The sequence below is a fragment of the Ixodes scapularis genome, unplaced genomic scaffold (assembly GCF_016920785.2).
Source record: "Ixodes scapularis isolate PalLabHiFi unplaced genomic scaffold, ASM1692078v2 PGA_scaffold12__126_contigs__length_90152505, whole genome shotgun sequence".
NCBI classification, from domain to species: domain Eukaryota; kingdom Metazoa; phylum Arthropoda; class Arachnida; order Ixodida; family Ixodidae; genus Ixodes; species Ixodes scapularis.
In genome coordinates, this window is record NW_024609838.1 from 17,677,948 (window position 1) to 17,693,389 (window position 15,442).

Genomic DNA, 15,442 nt, shown 5'->3' on the forward strand with positions numbered 1-15,442 from the left:
TTTAGCATTTTTGTCCGCCTTGATGGGTACATAAAACGTGCACGCCGGCTCAGGACAGCGTTGGAAATTATAGTCATGCTTACTGACAACCATCTGTTAAGCGACACCTCTAACATGTAAAGTGATCCCAGATCTCTTGAGAATCTGCCACAATATAGTTGAATTATGTAAATAATGGCATCTTAGTTGCAAAGACTTATGCAAGCATTTAGCCGTGTTAGACAAGTGCAACTACCGTTCCCAGGACTATTTTTGACAGCCGACCAGCTTGTGATAAAGCTCAAACCTACGTTGAAATTGAAACTGCAGTTCTTCGGCTATCCACAAGATTATGGAACATAATTCTCCAGACTAACTTTAATATCTTGACGTTGCTTGGAAACTATCGATCACCAATGATCGATGGCCTATGGGCGCTGTCAGGAAAGAATTAAAGCTAAGCCCCCACCAGTCTACAAGGCGGGACTTGCGAGTCGTAAATGCATAAACAGAGCCCCTGACAAGCTGAGATGGTACCGTATTTACTCGCACAATGAACACTTTTTTTCCTGAAAAATTGACACACATTTGGGGTGTGCGTTCAAATACGTGGGGTAAAATTTTTGCATTTACTCACTTCCTGCAAATGTCATATTAGGTGCCAATATGACATGGCAAGGTACTGTGACATGTCTCCTCTGATGGCGGCGCACCCACGGCTGCTGGGGGGTTTTGCCACAGTAACCATGCTTTATAAATTGCAAACCTTTTTAGGGCGCTTTTGGCGTGCTTTTTGCCGAAGGAAAAGCGCCTTATGAAGTTCACTCGGCACAAAGAGCAACGCAAACATTCTTAGGCCTAACTACTTTCATGATTTCACTGTCTGAAAGCGGACCACAGATGACGGCGTGTCTGTTGACATCAATACATCCGATAGGTGAAGAATGCCTGGGGCTGGGCAATTCCTCGACCCAAGTTTCGTCAAGTGTGCGCACCGCTCAGTTTCACGGTTGATCACTTCCGCAACTACGCACCTGCAGCCATTACGAGAGCGGTTTGGCTTGGCTTGACTTAACCTGACTGCTTGGCAGCAAAAGAAAATTGGCTTGGTGGGCTTGGTGGCTAGCTAAGTGTAATGCAATTTGAGAGTCGCAGAACCGAAAATGAAAGGTGCGTTCATTACACGAGGGGAAAAAAAAAACTCCAAGTATCGGTACCCGTTGTGGGGTGTGCGTTCATTACGCAAGTAAATATGGTATTGCATGACAGGTAGTAACAGGTAAAAGAAATAGGAATGTTTTAGAACTGGTGGTTCCCTTGTCAGGGGTTTTGAAATTGAAGGATAAGTTTTGTGGCCATTCAGATGCGTGCTTGCTCGGAAATTGTACACGGTTCCAGACTGGGCACCGGCGACACCTTGATGGCACGGGCAGCATTCGAGGTTGCCGATGCACTTGTCTTTTCTCTTGCAGTACTTGGTGGCACCTTTCACAGACAGTCACTTTCGTTATGCAGATGACCTGCCTGAAAACTCTTTGAGGTACATTTTCTTTTCCCTAGTTGTACTTACTTTGCACCGAGATCGCTAAAATGAACCAAGCAGGGGTGGATCGCTCCAGCCTCATTTCAGTGTCTTTCGTTTGCTTTCTTGCAGCGACGACAGAGAACTGAGGTTTCAGACAAGTCGCATCGCAATGACGTCAGTGTTGAGGTCGTGGCCCGGTGAGTGACTGCACGTCTCACTTTGTTTTGCGGCTTCGGCTGTACCGGGTTTGTTGCACCGAATGAGTGTCGTGTTGCCGAAAAACGAGCGAAGCATGTGGGCGCTCATCGTAGGTGGCTTTGGCGCCGGGAGAAGGCGAGTACAGCAGTGACACACTTGCTCTTTCGCCGATAATAGTTGCCGTTGAGGCGCAGTGCGTTCGGCCAGTCTTGATTGCACTGGGAGCCGTGTGATCACTCTTCTAGCCACCCGCTCTTTCTTGCCTTTGGTCACCCGTTCCCCCGACGCTCTAAGCCTTTGCGTGCAAGAAGGGGGAGGTCGAAGCATACGTTGGAGCAAGCAGCGGCTGCTAGACGGCGTAAACGCGCCCGTGAGGGAGGACGTTGTCGATATGTAGGCACTGCCGGTCCCACCCTGGGGGTTAGGATGCAATCCACGTCACGATCACGTTGTGCGTGAATGTGAAGCGGCACATCGATGAGAACGTTGCCGAGCAAAGAATCGACACGCCGGTGCTACCAAACGATTTGTGCAGTGCATCCGCGAAAGCGTTTGGTGCCAGGTATTCTGTGTGTGATCGGTTACAGTTTACTCGAGACGCCGCATGACGCAACATCACCAGAGTTTTCAGTCAATCACGATATCATCGAAATGTTGCACCAGCTGGCGCTGTCTATTCACATCACGTCGCACGATCGTCTGCGCAGTTTTTTTTTCCTTGTCAATTGCCACCTTATGTTTTGTTGTGGAACAGACCGCTTGTTTGTTTATGTGAATCAAAACCGCTGAGTTGTACCATGTGTCAAACAAATGCTCACAATCCCTGCCGAAAATGTTCAGATAATGCATTAGTTTGTCAAGGCTGATCAGACGAGCCTTAAACATTCTTGCTTCCAACCGAGTTGTTCAGATTAAGCAGAAGCTTATCTGTTGTTAGTTTAAGGGGTGACACTACCTTGAATTGTACCTTTTTTTGCAAAAAATTCACATTCAGAACTGCAGAGTTTTGGCATGTATAGCTAACAAAGAACACTCTCACAAAGCCTTGTCAATGTGCACTGACAAACAATGTCAAAAATAATTATTCTTTATATGTTGGTGAAGTGTGCTGCACTGCGTAGCAGTCGTCGTCCACAAATGAAAATAGCTGAAAGCAATGTCAGTATATAAGAAGAATTTGAGGAAGACATCACCTACACTGCTGGAAAGAATTTGACATTTAAGATGCAAAAAGAAAAATTTAAAAAGTCATCTTGAAACTTCAAGTGCATTTATTTCAGCTTCACTTTTTGGCAGCAAATCCCACCTTAATAAAACTATTGTTTCAGTGCGAAACTACCGAGAGTCTTAATATTTGAAGATTATATGCTTAAATTTTATCGATCCGGTTACTATGAACTTAGATTTTGCATTTTCACGTTCCTTTGTCATGAAAAATTGTTATTTGCAAAACTTTGCAAATGTAAAAAAACAAAAAAAAAAACACAATTTTTTTTATTTGAAAATCACATATTTTTTAAAAATTTATTTTCATAGTAACCAGCAACAAGTATTCCAGAATCCATTTCACCAGAAAAATATGTGGTGCTCAACATTGTTTCTCAACAATAGATTCATTGAGCAGATTCCATGCAAAGCTATGCTTTACTTCGTTTGGGGGTTATAAAAACTCCTAAAATTGGTTCACAGGGCTGAAACTTTGCATGCCCTCCTTTTATATGGCTATAAACACCACCTGCAGATGTCATGCCAATTGAGTGAACAGTTAAAAAAAGTAGACATGCTCAGGTAGTGTCCCCCCTTAACAGGGCACGAGTGTTGTTCACTTACGCGTTCGAATTACAAGATACTGTCCTTGTTGTGGTCTCGTAAACGTTCTAAAACTTTTTTAAAACTAGAGGCTCTTTGAGCCTTCCCAGGAGTTCCTTAGTGCCCAGATTTGCTTGACCAGTCCATTATTATGCCAAGCACTTAACTTTGGGTGCAGTCTGAGGCACATATACACGTTTGCAAGTCCGGTCTCAGGGTGCCGCCATCTTCCTCAGTGGGGTGCGCTCTCGGGAACGGCCATAATCCGATTACGACGCCTTAGCAAGGCTTCGTAATGGGATTATGACTGGTCCAAGCGCACCCCAGACAGGCAAGATGGCAGCGCCCTGAAGCCGGACTTGCAAACGTGTATACGTATGTTGCTTCAAGTTGGAACCTTTCCTTCCAGTTTGTGTAATGTAGGGTAGCCATTTGCTCTGTTCAGATTATGAACTCGAAAAACGCTTTGCTTAGGAACCCAGGGACTCATGGGAATCCAGTTTGGGAACCCATGTTCCAAGTCATGAAGATCCACCTGCTGTTCCTAAACACAACATATCTGCATTTCTACTAGGGTTTCAGGACTGAAAAGAGGGTAGATAAGTTTTTCAAGATGGCTAATGCTGCTGCATAGCTAAAAATATAGTTTAACCCTACTCTTTTTTTATTGAGACAGTGACATTGTGCCAGTGTTGCCCAGATCGTGCTGTCCACCAATATTCTCTTTGTTCTACGAGACAGGGAGCACAAGATACGTTTAATACTTTGTTTAGCTATTAAAGAGTTTGGGACATTCTCTGCCTCTCTTGTATCCGAACCGGAGCCTTCATGCACATGGCAAGTCGAAACTTGATCGTTGACTTGGAGCAAACATTCGAGCCTGTTCTTTAGCGTGGCTAGACTGCGGCATAAGACGTGCTGCAACGTGATTGGTGCAGGAATGGTGTACTTTTGCAAGCCGCCGCCATCAGGGTCACAGTCTTTGGTGGAAGTCCTATGCCTGCCTCTTCCTGATGCAAGGGTAAGCGTAATAATTTTGCTGCGTCGTATGCAGCGACGGTGGAGTGAAAGCGAAAACTGTGGGGCATTGGTCCTTTTGTTCACCCACCTTTTTGCTTGCCCGGCCGCTTAAAATTCGCAAATTGAGAGTGTTTTCAATTGTGCTTAAGTCGATAGCTGGCAACTATAACTGCTCCCATCCGATTGGGAGGCCTTCCTGGCTCTCGAGGCATCTGCTTTTGATTTGTCACTCAATGTCGCCGGTGAAGAACAGTGCACAATCACATTGTTTGGTTTGCGCACGTGCCGCATTGCCATTTAATGGCTCACTCTTTCCCAGTTTGCGGGAAGAAATGTCTTGAATTCGGTGTGTTGGGTCACGGGGGTGTGGTCTTTCAGAAAAACATCCTGGCTCTCTTCTACGACATCTTTTGTCTTGCCTTGCCTGCCTGGACAAGTGACTTTGAGGCTGCACTTGCATCGTCTGGTAAGTGTTTGCTTTTTTGCTGTTTCATTTTTCGCTACATAACACGGATTTCGTGTTAAAATTATCCCGTGTCCTGTACTGTTTGCAAAAATTCTTTTGCAGTAGTCCCTCATTATAAAAAGTCAACAGGACAGCAAAATAATCCAATACAAGCGGTAATTCAAGAAAAGCAAGAGAGCCAAAGAAAACGGCGACAGCGGCTTTGAAGGTGAACGGGAACACTGCGGAAGACTCAAAGCTTATATTTAATCAAACAAACTTCGGTCACGAACAACTTGTGGCACCTTTACCGAGTTAAAAAAAAAAAAAATATATATATAAAGTAATTGAAACCTGCAGATAACTTTTTTCTGGGAATCAGTTCTCGTCGAGTTGCTTCGGGCATCGTAAGAGTACCGTCACCGCCACTGCATTCCACTTTGTTCCAAAGCAGCCGTAGGTCGTTTCGCGTCTCTGCAGTCGTCGGTATTTCTCGAGGTGCCTCTCCAACAACTCTTTGTCTTTACCCTGGCTGCACACAAGGTCTACGATCAAACATCCGTACAAGGAGCAGCAATGACAGGAATGTCCGCATCAACAATCACAAACAAATCGATCCTCGACGAATTCACCAAAGTGTTTGCGCACACTGCCACAGGGATCATTGCAGGTCTGGAAAACTATGCGCTAGCTCGGCAAGCACATGCGCACAAGAAAACTCGCTGTGCGCTAAGCAGTCGGCAATTTTTGATTTTCAAATTTCGAGCTTAGATTTAGTATAGAGACTCTTCACGAACTTGTCCGGTACGTCTTGGTTGTCCTGCGAGACAGTCGACAGTGTCGAACAGTCAATGCCGGAGTGTCGAATTCCTTGGGAATTTCGGACTTGGGCCGGCCACTTTTTTCAACCTCGCAAATCGACGCGACTTGCAGTAAACACTCCCGCGGCGCAATGACATCCAAGCCAGCGTAGTCCAAAACCACAATTCACCTAGATGAGATCGAGATGAGAGGGGCAAGCTCATGACTGCACTGGTAAATGAACAAAGCAAAACGGTAACAACAATGATGATGATAATGACGTCACCTAGCGGTAAGACTTAGCAGTACCCAAGTAGCGGTGCCAAACCAAGCCAATCCTTGTGCAGCTAACATAGAATCCAAAATAGCCGCTTCTCGGTGGTGTTTTCCGCTGACTACTTGCGACAGTTTTGTCCGAAAAATTGAATTTTCGGACTTCAAGTTGTTTGAAATATCGGTCGTGAATTTGTACAATTTCTGTCGGGTAGGTCGCGGTTCCTTCTTTAGGTTCGAAATGTTCAACAAGTCCGAATTATCGGCTTCCGAGAAGTCAGTCGGCGTCTGTATGCCTTTTTCATGAAATTTATTATTTCAAAGCTTCTTTGAAAGACAAACCATTCATTAGCCCCTCTTTCATTTCTCCCCGCACTGATCACAGTCTTAAGCTTCACAAACCTCACTGTGAAACTTCAGCTTACATTGACTCTTTCATCCCCAGAAGATCACTCAATGGAACCACCTTCCCACATCATTAGTAACTATTCCATCAATTGTTTTATTTAGAAAAGCACAAACTACTTACTTTTGCTACAATCATGCCTGACTAACTTTTATAACCAAGTTGCCTTGTTTGTTTGAATTTTTTTACTGAACCAGTATTGTTTTGTCCACCCCCCTGTAATGCCCTTGGGCCGGGGGGGGATTGAAATAAATAAAAAAAAACTGTTCTTGTCTTTGCTCAGACCGTGCAGCCATGCAGGAGTCGTGGAAGCTTTACGAGGGATTTGTCGCCGCTGAGGGCCGCGACCTTTTACCCCCCGTCACTAAACATAGGCAAGTTGAGCCCCTCTTATGCCGACGCCTTAGCTCTCTGTTGCCAGCCTTTCTCACACTGCTTTCTGTTCCAGGTCTAATCTAGTAGCGAACTACTTAGCTCTACTTTTATTAGCATTTGTACAAGCAGGAATCTTAGAGGTAAGTGCCACATTCCTCCCAGCTTGCTCTATTTAGTTCTGTCGTCGAGCTCTTGCTTCTGTCTTGTTATGGGCTGTGACACGGCGTTTTCTGGAACTTTTTTTTACTGCGGGAAGACTGGTTAGTTTTGTGGAAGTGCGGTTACAAAACGATAAATGTCGGAAGCGTTTTTTTTTTCTCATTGTGAAAAGGCTGACAAGTTGGCTTGTGACGGAACCTTTTTGTTTTCAGTGTGCAAAAAACGTGGTCACGTAAGTTTAATGAACACAGTCCTGCTTTTTTTGTGATCTACCGCACTACCGAAAAACAAATCTCGTTGACCACGTTTGCGTACTGTTCTTATGTGACAAGAAAACGGTCCTTGCCATGTGTACTAGTTGGTCTTTTCTTTGTACTGCATTACTGAGTGATCTCCTTGTAAATTGGGCCTCGTTAAATGTTGCAGGCACTAGTTGAAGTGATTGTAACTAGCGAAGATGCCATGGCGATTCAGGCCACTATCCTGCTGGCAGAGCTTCTCTACATGGTGAGAGCCCCCTGTTCCACACATATTGCGACATTGGATAAAGTCACATCCCAGTGGCAGCATCGTTTTAACCTCAATTTGTTGTGGTCGCTGCAGAAAAAGGTCCCTGGGGTTTCTTTTCCAATTTTTGTCATCAGTGTTTACGATGAGAGTTTTGGATTAACAAAAATGGTGTTATGCGCAGGCAAGCATGTTCCTGCCATCAGAAGCCAGCCGGCACTGCCACTGCCTGCCCACACTGATGTCACAGGCGGCTTCGTTTGATTCCTGTCAAAAGAAACGCATGTAAGATCGCCTAAAGAACTTCAAACTCTTGTAGGGTTACCAACCGTCCCGAATTTCGCTGGACTGTCCCAACTTTTCATTAAGTGTCCCAAGTCCCCCATCGTCCTTGTCGACACAGATTAAATGCAGATTGTCCAGTTAAAAATTTGATATGTGATCCAGTGCACGACCAACAATGCACGTCATGGTGCAAGGCATGAATCGCACGAAGCAATGCTACGATGGCTAGCGTTGGCTGTGAGAGGCTTTAGCTGCTTTAGCATGCAAGCCATGGCAAGCCAGAAATCGAGGCAACACTGGTGCCAGGCAGGGCCTGTTACCAACATCATCGCTTGTATAAACCCCTTTGTGTCTCCCTTCTCTCCTGCACTGCCTTTATTGAAGAGTTGGTAACCCTACACTTTTGTTAAGCTTGCAAGTGCCGTGTGAGTGCATACTTGAGCTAAGAAAAAACTACCGTGAAATCCCGAGAGATCGCCGACCTAACATCTAGAGCAGATGGGGCGAAAATATGGAGTGGGCTAACTTTCAATGTACAATCAAGAAAAGTTTAAAACATTGCTGCTAAAATAGCAAAATAGCTAAGATGTCTGTACTTCCCAGTCAGTAATGTTTGTTTACATCCTGCCATAGCTAACTAGCTGCATTTACGCCGAGGCCATCACTGATCCCAGCACTACTATTACTAGGAGTGGGCTGTCTTACAGTGTTTTTAGAAAAATATAGCAAACCAAGCCAAAAATAGGGGTGGGCTATTCTTCAGGGATGGGGCATCTCTCGGGATTTTACGGTAGACGGGAGACTTTTTGCCCGAAACCCGAGGGAGAAATCGGTCCTCTACTGTCGTTTTTTTTCTTAACCTGGACGTTTTAGCTGGATGGGACATTGCCTTTGAGTTCAATTCCTGCTGAAGTAGTTGACACATCATCCCATTACATAGATGGTACTCTGTTCAGAGTTGGGAATTCATTTTGCATGGTCCACACAATCAACCATACATTTGAATGAATAAACTACTCCCATGTATGTTTGACTTTGCAGACGGGCCAGTACTGCGGTAGCACGACTGTCGAGGATTCATGCTCTCAAGAGGAGGGGCATGGTGCCCTGCAGTCTGTTTCTGGACCAGCTGCTTCAGTTCTGCAGCCACACCAAGCGCTCCGGCGAACTGTTCTGTGATGTGGCTGGACGCAGCAAGCTCATCAGCTGCCTTCACAAGGTAGGACTTGTCAGTCTGGTAACTATCGTCTGCTTGCGAGCAAACAACACCAATGGTCTTCTCCCCAGCAGACAATTATTGGTGAAATCAGTGCAGCGCAAAAGGACAAGGACCACTGTAATATCTTTAGCTATCGCCCATCTTCCTGCCCCGTTTTTTTGTACCTCTCTAGCGCGGCTGCATAGGAGATGTAATAAACTAAGAACTCAAATTAGTTTCACGGTTTAATACAAGAAATGCATATGAAAGAATGTTCTCTTATCGCAAAGTCCTTTACTTGCATACGCACGATGGACACTGCCGATTCGCATATAGCGCAAACGTTTGTTTCATGAAAGCAGATTTATAATACTGCTATGTTTCCTTTGTTGGGCTCCCTAGCCTTTGCTGATCTGTAAATTTAAAAAAAAATTAATGGAGTAAAAACAAGGAGTCTACAAGAAAATAGAAAAACCAACCAGGCGCAACTAGCGAGCGAGCGAGCAAGTGGGCGAAAAAAGCGACGAAGAGCGATGCTGGGGAAGCAAGATAGCCAGTGATGGCATGTGCAAATACTTTGGCGTCGAGCCTAGTCGGGCGCCTTGCCAATCACAAGGAAGAGGCTCTTGTGCAACTTTCTTGTTTGGTGCATACATGCGTGCGTCCGTGCGCGACGTGCTATCAATTCGGGCAGATGTAGCGTTGCTACTTGGCGGGGACATCACCACAGACGCGGAACTCAAAACGGGACGCTTTATGAACGTCCGTGTGCAGTGTTCCAGAAAATCTTTGTTTACTTGTTGGCTTTGTCTGAAACATTGCACAACCTTACCAACTGTAGTCTCTACGTTCCAAGAGGAGGAGGATAAGTTTGCGGTGAACTTATTCTGGTGGAGACGGACTTTGACCTTACACTCTGCGGTTACATTCCGGGATATAGGGCGTTCGCTAGCCTCGTGCTCTCTGAATGAGTTACTGCTTGTGTTATCTTCACTATTTTTTTTTGTCTCTATAAAATTTTTTTTTTTAGGTAAAACAAAGGTTTGGCCTGTTTTCTCCGTCGTTTTTCTTTCGCGGAAATCGGGGAGGAAATCCTTAAACGAACCAAAGTGTCTTTCCCTCCTTTGTTTTACTTTGTCACAGACGTCCTCCAACCGCAAGGTCTGCGGTTGCGTCATCTGGGTAGGACGAGTTTCCGCGAATCGCAAAGGGGTAATTTGTAGGGGTAGGGGATCACTTGATGTTTTTTTGGAAAGTGATATTCATCCAAAAATTGGGTGGGCGATGACTCGGGGATGGGCGATGACTCATAATATTACGGCAGTAGACGGGCAAAATGGGAATATGTGTAACCAGCTATCCCACCAGTTGATTTTGACTAATGATCTACCGAAGCTGCCAATTTTCAAATTCGGGAAAGTTCGGCACATGCCAAAATATTGCAGAAATGTTTGGGAAAGATTCAACAAAAATTAAGCAAACGTCTGCGCATGTGCGAGAACGCGACGGCCAAGGATTTCAAATGAATGCTGTGCGGTTACCATCGTACAGTGTAGTACCGTAGTACTACCAGCAATTACGGCAAGTGACAAATGATGCGGTACATTCTGGATAACATTATTTTCATTTCATCTTTCCAGTAATGCAACAAGGTAGTTACAACGTTGACCGACAAGTACAATTAAAGCATTCCTTGCAATTATGGCAATCCTGTTTTCGACTCGCAAATGGTTTGTGCCAAAACAAAATATTGCTTTTTAATTGGCGTTACTTCACGGTTCTCATCTATCAGCATAAAATAAACACAGAACTATCATGCTCGAAGTTAAAAAGGAGACATTGCGAATATGGAACGTGCACTTTCATTCAAAACTGGTGTCGAGTGACTCAAATTGAAAAAGCTACATATTTACATATATAATTGTTATCTCTTCTGGTGAGGGCTCTGCACCCGTTGCATTCATTTTCGCTCATGAATTGATGACTCGTTGAGATAGTATGAACGTGGTCCCAGGCAGCACACCAATGTTGGACCTACATTGGGCCAACAATGGCAAACGCTGGCTCCGGAGGTTGGTCCAACATTGGTATTCTGGCCGAGCGCAACTTCTTCCAATGTTGGCCCAGCCATTGGCACCAACGTTGGGCCATCGTTCAACCAATGTTCCAGCCATCATTGGCACCAACGTTGGGCCATCGTTCAACCAACCTTCCAGCCGTCATTGGCGCCAACGTTGGGCCATCGTTCAACCAATGATCCAGCCATCATTGGCACCTTTTTTAGGCCATCGTTAAACCAATATTTCAGCCATCGTTGGCATCCACACTATGTCGACATAGTGTGGATGCCAACGATGGCTGAAATATTGGTTTAACGATGGCCTAAAAAAGGTGCCAATGATGGCTAATGATGGATAAGAAACAGGCCAGGGGTTCTTAAAACTCAATGTTGGAATAACCAGGATTTAAACACATTGCCATCATTGCATGGCCAGCATTAAAGATATGGCATTAACACTGGGACATGCCAATGAATCAGCTTGACTGCAGATAACGGCCTATTTAATGATTGAACTTGTATACCAATGATGGCATAGCCATTGAATTAGTGTGAAAGCCAAAATTGGCATAGCCAATGATCTTTGGCTATGCCAATTTTGGCTTTCACACTAATTCAATGGCATGTCCCAGTGTTAATGCCATATCTTTAATGCTGGCCATGCAATGATGGCAATGCGTTTAAATCCTGGTTATTCCAACATTGGGTTTTAAGAACCCCTGGCCTGTTTCTTATTAGCAGCCCACTGCAAGAAAAACATTCTGGGCACAAATGGCAAGGTCGTCCTATGCTTTGTCTGTGCACTATTTTATCTGGCGAGCAAATGACTATTTCAAGGTCAATTAATACTTTTTTCGGAACTTTTATTGAAAGTGGCTAGGGAGGAAGCTCAGCGGGGAGCCTATGCCTGGTCCTGGGGAAGGTCCTGGGGCGAGTCCTGGGGCTGGGGAGCCATTACGGCTTCCAAACGCCTCTTCCTGCAGCCTCCCCTGTCGCAAGACCCTGGCAGCCACTTCAGCACCATTTTTAAGCTGACGATTCTTCAATTGTTAGCTTCGCACTGATGGCATCTACGAAAAGATCCAAAGGTCAAAGATCAACGCTTTAAAACCCACATTGGTCTTAGTAAAGCACACTCCCAAGCAGCACTTCAACAAATGTTAAGGTTTGAGTGTCCCCTAAAAAGTCCCTCGCTCACGACTTTTCAGTCCTTGCGGCGTAGCACCCGTGGTAGCCGATGATCAGGGGTCTACGATGTCAGGGCCGAGGTCCGGACGTAGTGACGAGGCAGTTGACCGATGGCCGAAGGCTTGAATCAGGCCCCGTACGCCGGTGGCAGCCTATGACCAGGTGTCCGCCAAGGTCTGGGCCGAAGGACGTAGCGACGAGGCAGTTGGGCGTTGGCCGAAGGCTTGAGTCAGGCTCAGAACGTCTGTGGCACGGAGTGGCAGCGGGAGTTCAACTGCGCCACGCATGCAGTCTTGTCTACCTCCGGAAGGTTGGCGCCCGGACTGCGTGAGAAGTGGGTTGTGGGTCGGGCCTCTTGACGTCTGGTCACGCCGACGGAGGTCCGGCCTGGTCGCGTCTGCACCGTCCTTTGTCAACCGCCCGAATCCCCTCTCGCGCTCCTCGCATGCCCCCACCTCGTCTTCTTCTTTCTCGTCCTCTTCGGCTGGTCGCGGGATCGCTCATCACACCAGACTAAAGCCTGGTTCAGACAGTTGCGTTTGATTGCGTTTTACTGCGTTGCGGCAGCGAGAAACCAGGACATCCCTGCTGCTTATATCGCGTGCCAAGATGATTCCTTGAATTGGATTCCACGCTTCATACGAAGCACAGATGTGCCGGTGACTCGCTTTCGGTACTCGACGCAACTCAGTCAAACGCACTCAAACGCAAGTGTCTGAACCGGCCTTAAGCCAATCAATTGGCGACGTGCGCGACCGAAAGCGTCGCTGTGGTCGGCCTTTCACGATTGGCCCAAAAGCTGACTATGACGTCGGAAAGGGTATACCATCGACGGAAATAAGAAGAATGAAGCAACTTTAATTTCGACGGTGTTGGCAGTGTTCCTTTGAGAACGCAATGATTTCAGGCTTCCACCATGCTATTTACAAACACCATCGAACTTGTTGTTCGCAAGGTAATGACGTGACAAGGGGGAACCATATGAGGGCGCCACCAAAACATCTCGCCGCTAATTACCAACGTTGGTAGGCCACTGGCTAAGACAGGCAATTGGTGGCCAGCTTAAACCAATCGTTTATTTTTAACCTGTCACCGAACACGGTTTTTTTCTGCGTGGACGTTCAAACTTGCTACAGCTCGCAATGCATACAGCGTTCTAATTCAGTTGCTAACTTGCTCTGCGTGTGAGAACAGAAGAATCGTTCCCCCCGGAGGCATAGCTAGAGATTGTTCTCAGCGTGCGCGATCAGCACATTAAAAGAACTAAGCCAATTATATATAACATTGGTAAGCCACTGGCTAAGACAGGCCAATGTTGCCCAGCCTAAGTCAATCGATTACCAATGTCGGTAATTGATTGGCTTAAGCTGGCCAACATTGGCCTGTCTTAGCCAATCGATTACCAATGATGGCAACTCATTGGCTAAAATAGACCAATATTGGCCATCCTAAGCCAATCGATTACCAATGTTCGTAACCAATTGGCTAAGACAGGTCAATGTTGGCCAACCTAAGCCAACCAATAGCCAACGTTGTTAAGGCGTTGGCTGAGGTTGGCCAATGTTGGCCAGTCTAAACCAATCGATTGCCAACGTTGGTAAGCCATTGGCTGAGGTAGGCCAATGTTGGCCGGCCTAAGCCAATCGATTACCAACGTTGGTGAGCCGTTGGTCAAGTCAGGCCAACGTTGGTCAGTATATTCCACTGTACCACCAATATTGGTTCTACGATGGCCACATTGGCCCAATATTGGACCACTGTTTGCCAATTGAATACCAATGTTGGCCCGACGTCGTGTGCTGTCTGGGGTGTTACTGTCTTTGTTTTCACAATGTACACACTTGCCGACTTGTGCTGATGAGGCCTCAAAACCGTATGCTCTAAACAGAAACTCGCATATTGTGACTGCGCCTGCTATTACCCAACCTCATTGTCATACCACCTCTGCAAAAAGATATTGCCAGTAAACACACAAAAATGACACTTGATACAATTATCTTGTAGAATATCACCTATTTAGAATAACTGTGTCAATATGCATTAAAAAAAAAAAATACATTTTTTGTTGAAAAAACAAAATATCAACTTTTAAGTTTGGCAACAATGTATCTTTGCCGAATCTTTGAAAAGTTCGGCAAAACCTTGGCTTTGCCAGATCCCAAGATTCGGCGCCGAATTTTCAATTGGGCAAAAGTTCGGCCCATCATAAATTTTGACTATTTGAGGGCAGACGGCTGTTTGTGAGCAGAGAACGCCAGTAGCCGTCTGTTCGCCCCTTTCACAATCCCGAGCCGATGACGGTACGAAACTCGGTCGACGCATCCTTGCCCTTGCCGGCTGCCCTGTGGACGTCTCGAGACCGTGGAGCTTTTCTCGCAGGATTCGGATGAGGCGGTGCTGCACACTATCAAGGACACGCTGGTCTTGTCAAAGGAGTACACCTCCTGGGACTGGGACCTCATTAGCTCCGTCCTGAAGGTGAGCCGTCAAAGGGGCACTTCTGTTGACAACATCTGGTAGCTTTTCGACTTTGAAGCCTGCGTTTAAGTTCAAACTTTCGTAACATTCACGCCTCCGTTGACCGCCATGGCCTGAAACATTCGATGGGGAGTAGTTGCGGAAAGCTTTTGCCATGGCGGTCGTGGTGGACTGCAAAACTCTGGGCATCAAAGTGCAACTTACAGTTGACGTGGCATGCCCTGTGTCCAGTGGCCCGGGGAGTCTCTGAAGAGCCTAGGCGACGCGACACTGCGAAACTTCGTCAAGCGGCTGCTGCTCTTCTTCAAGCCGAGCAGCAAGCAGTTCTCGCTCATCGAGGCCAAGCGCGAGGGCTCTCGCCAGATCGTCATCGTTGGCTGCCAGTTCTTTGAGTTCCTCCTCGAAGCAGATGAGGTAAGGTGCTTCGTTTCAATGAGACGACTGAAACCACAAGACAAACTTGGATGGGAGCGACCACACATTCCTCTTTCGTTTTTTTGTGACAGAGCAAGGCCAACGACTACATTGAGGACTTTCTGATCGACCTCTGCAACTGCCTCCACGAGGTTAGTGAGGGCAGATCGTTGGATTTGGGCAAGATTCACAATGCTGAAGGCATTTGATGCTGCTATTGTTAGCAATTGCTCGGCGAAGGCAGTCAGTGGGTCGATTTTTCTTACTCTTTCATGCAATCTTGCTACGGTTTTGATCACCAAACGGTATCTGGCAGTATGAGA

General features: G+C 46.2%; 1 protein-coding gene across 2 annotated transcripts in view; it reads left to right on the forward strand.

Annotated features, from left to right (window-relative positions):
* The window catches only part of LOC8029193 (rapamycin-insensitive companion of mTOR), a 52,270-nt gene that overhangs the window by 8,802 nt on the left and 28,026 nt on the right, over positions 1-15,442 (forward strand). For both annotated transcript variants that reach the window (XM_029983566.4, XM_029983567.4), the window contains exons 6-17: positions 1,452-1,519; positions 1,634-1,701; positions 4,450-4,532; positions 4,910-4,997; positions 6,740-6,830; positions 6,905-6,971; positions 7,417-7,497; positions 7,682-7,782; positions 8,824-9,001; positions 14,607-14,705; positions 14,937-15,119; positions 15,212-15,271. In XM_029983566.4, the coding sequence (XP_029839426.2) occupies positions 1,452-1,519; positions 1,634-1,701; positions 4,450-4,532; positions 4,910-4,997; positions 6,740-6,830; positions 6,905-6,971; positions 7,417-7,497; positions 7,682-7,782; positions 8,824-9,001; positions 14,607-14,705; positions 14,937-15,119; positions 15,212-15,271 (1,167 nt within the window). The remainder of the gene's footprint in view (positions 1-1,451; positions 1,520-1,633; positions 1,702-4,449; positions 4,533-4,909; positions 4,998-6,739; positions 6,831-6,904; positions 6,972-7,416; positions 7,498-7,681; positions 7,783-8,823; positions 9,002-14,606; positions 14,706-14,936; positions 15,120-15,211; positions 15,272-15,442) is intronic.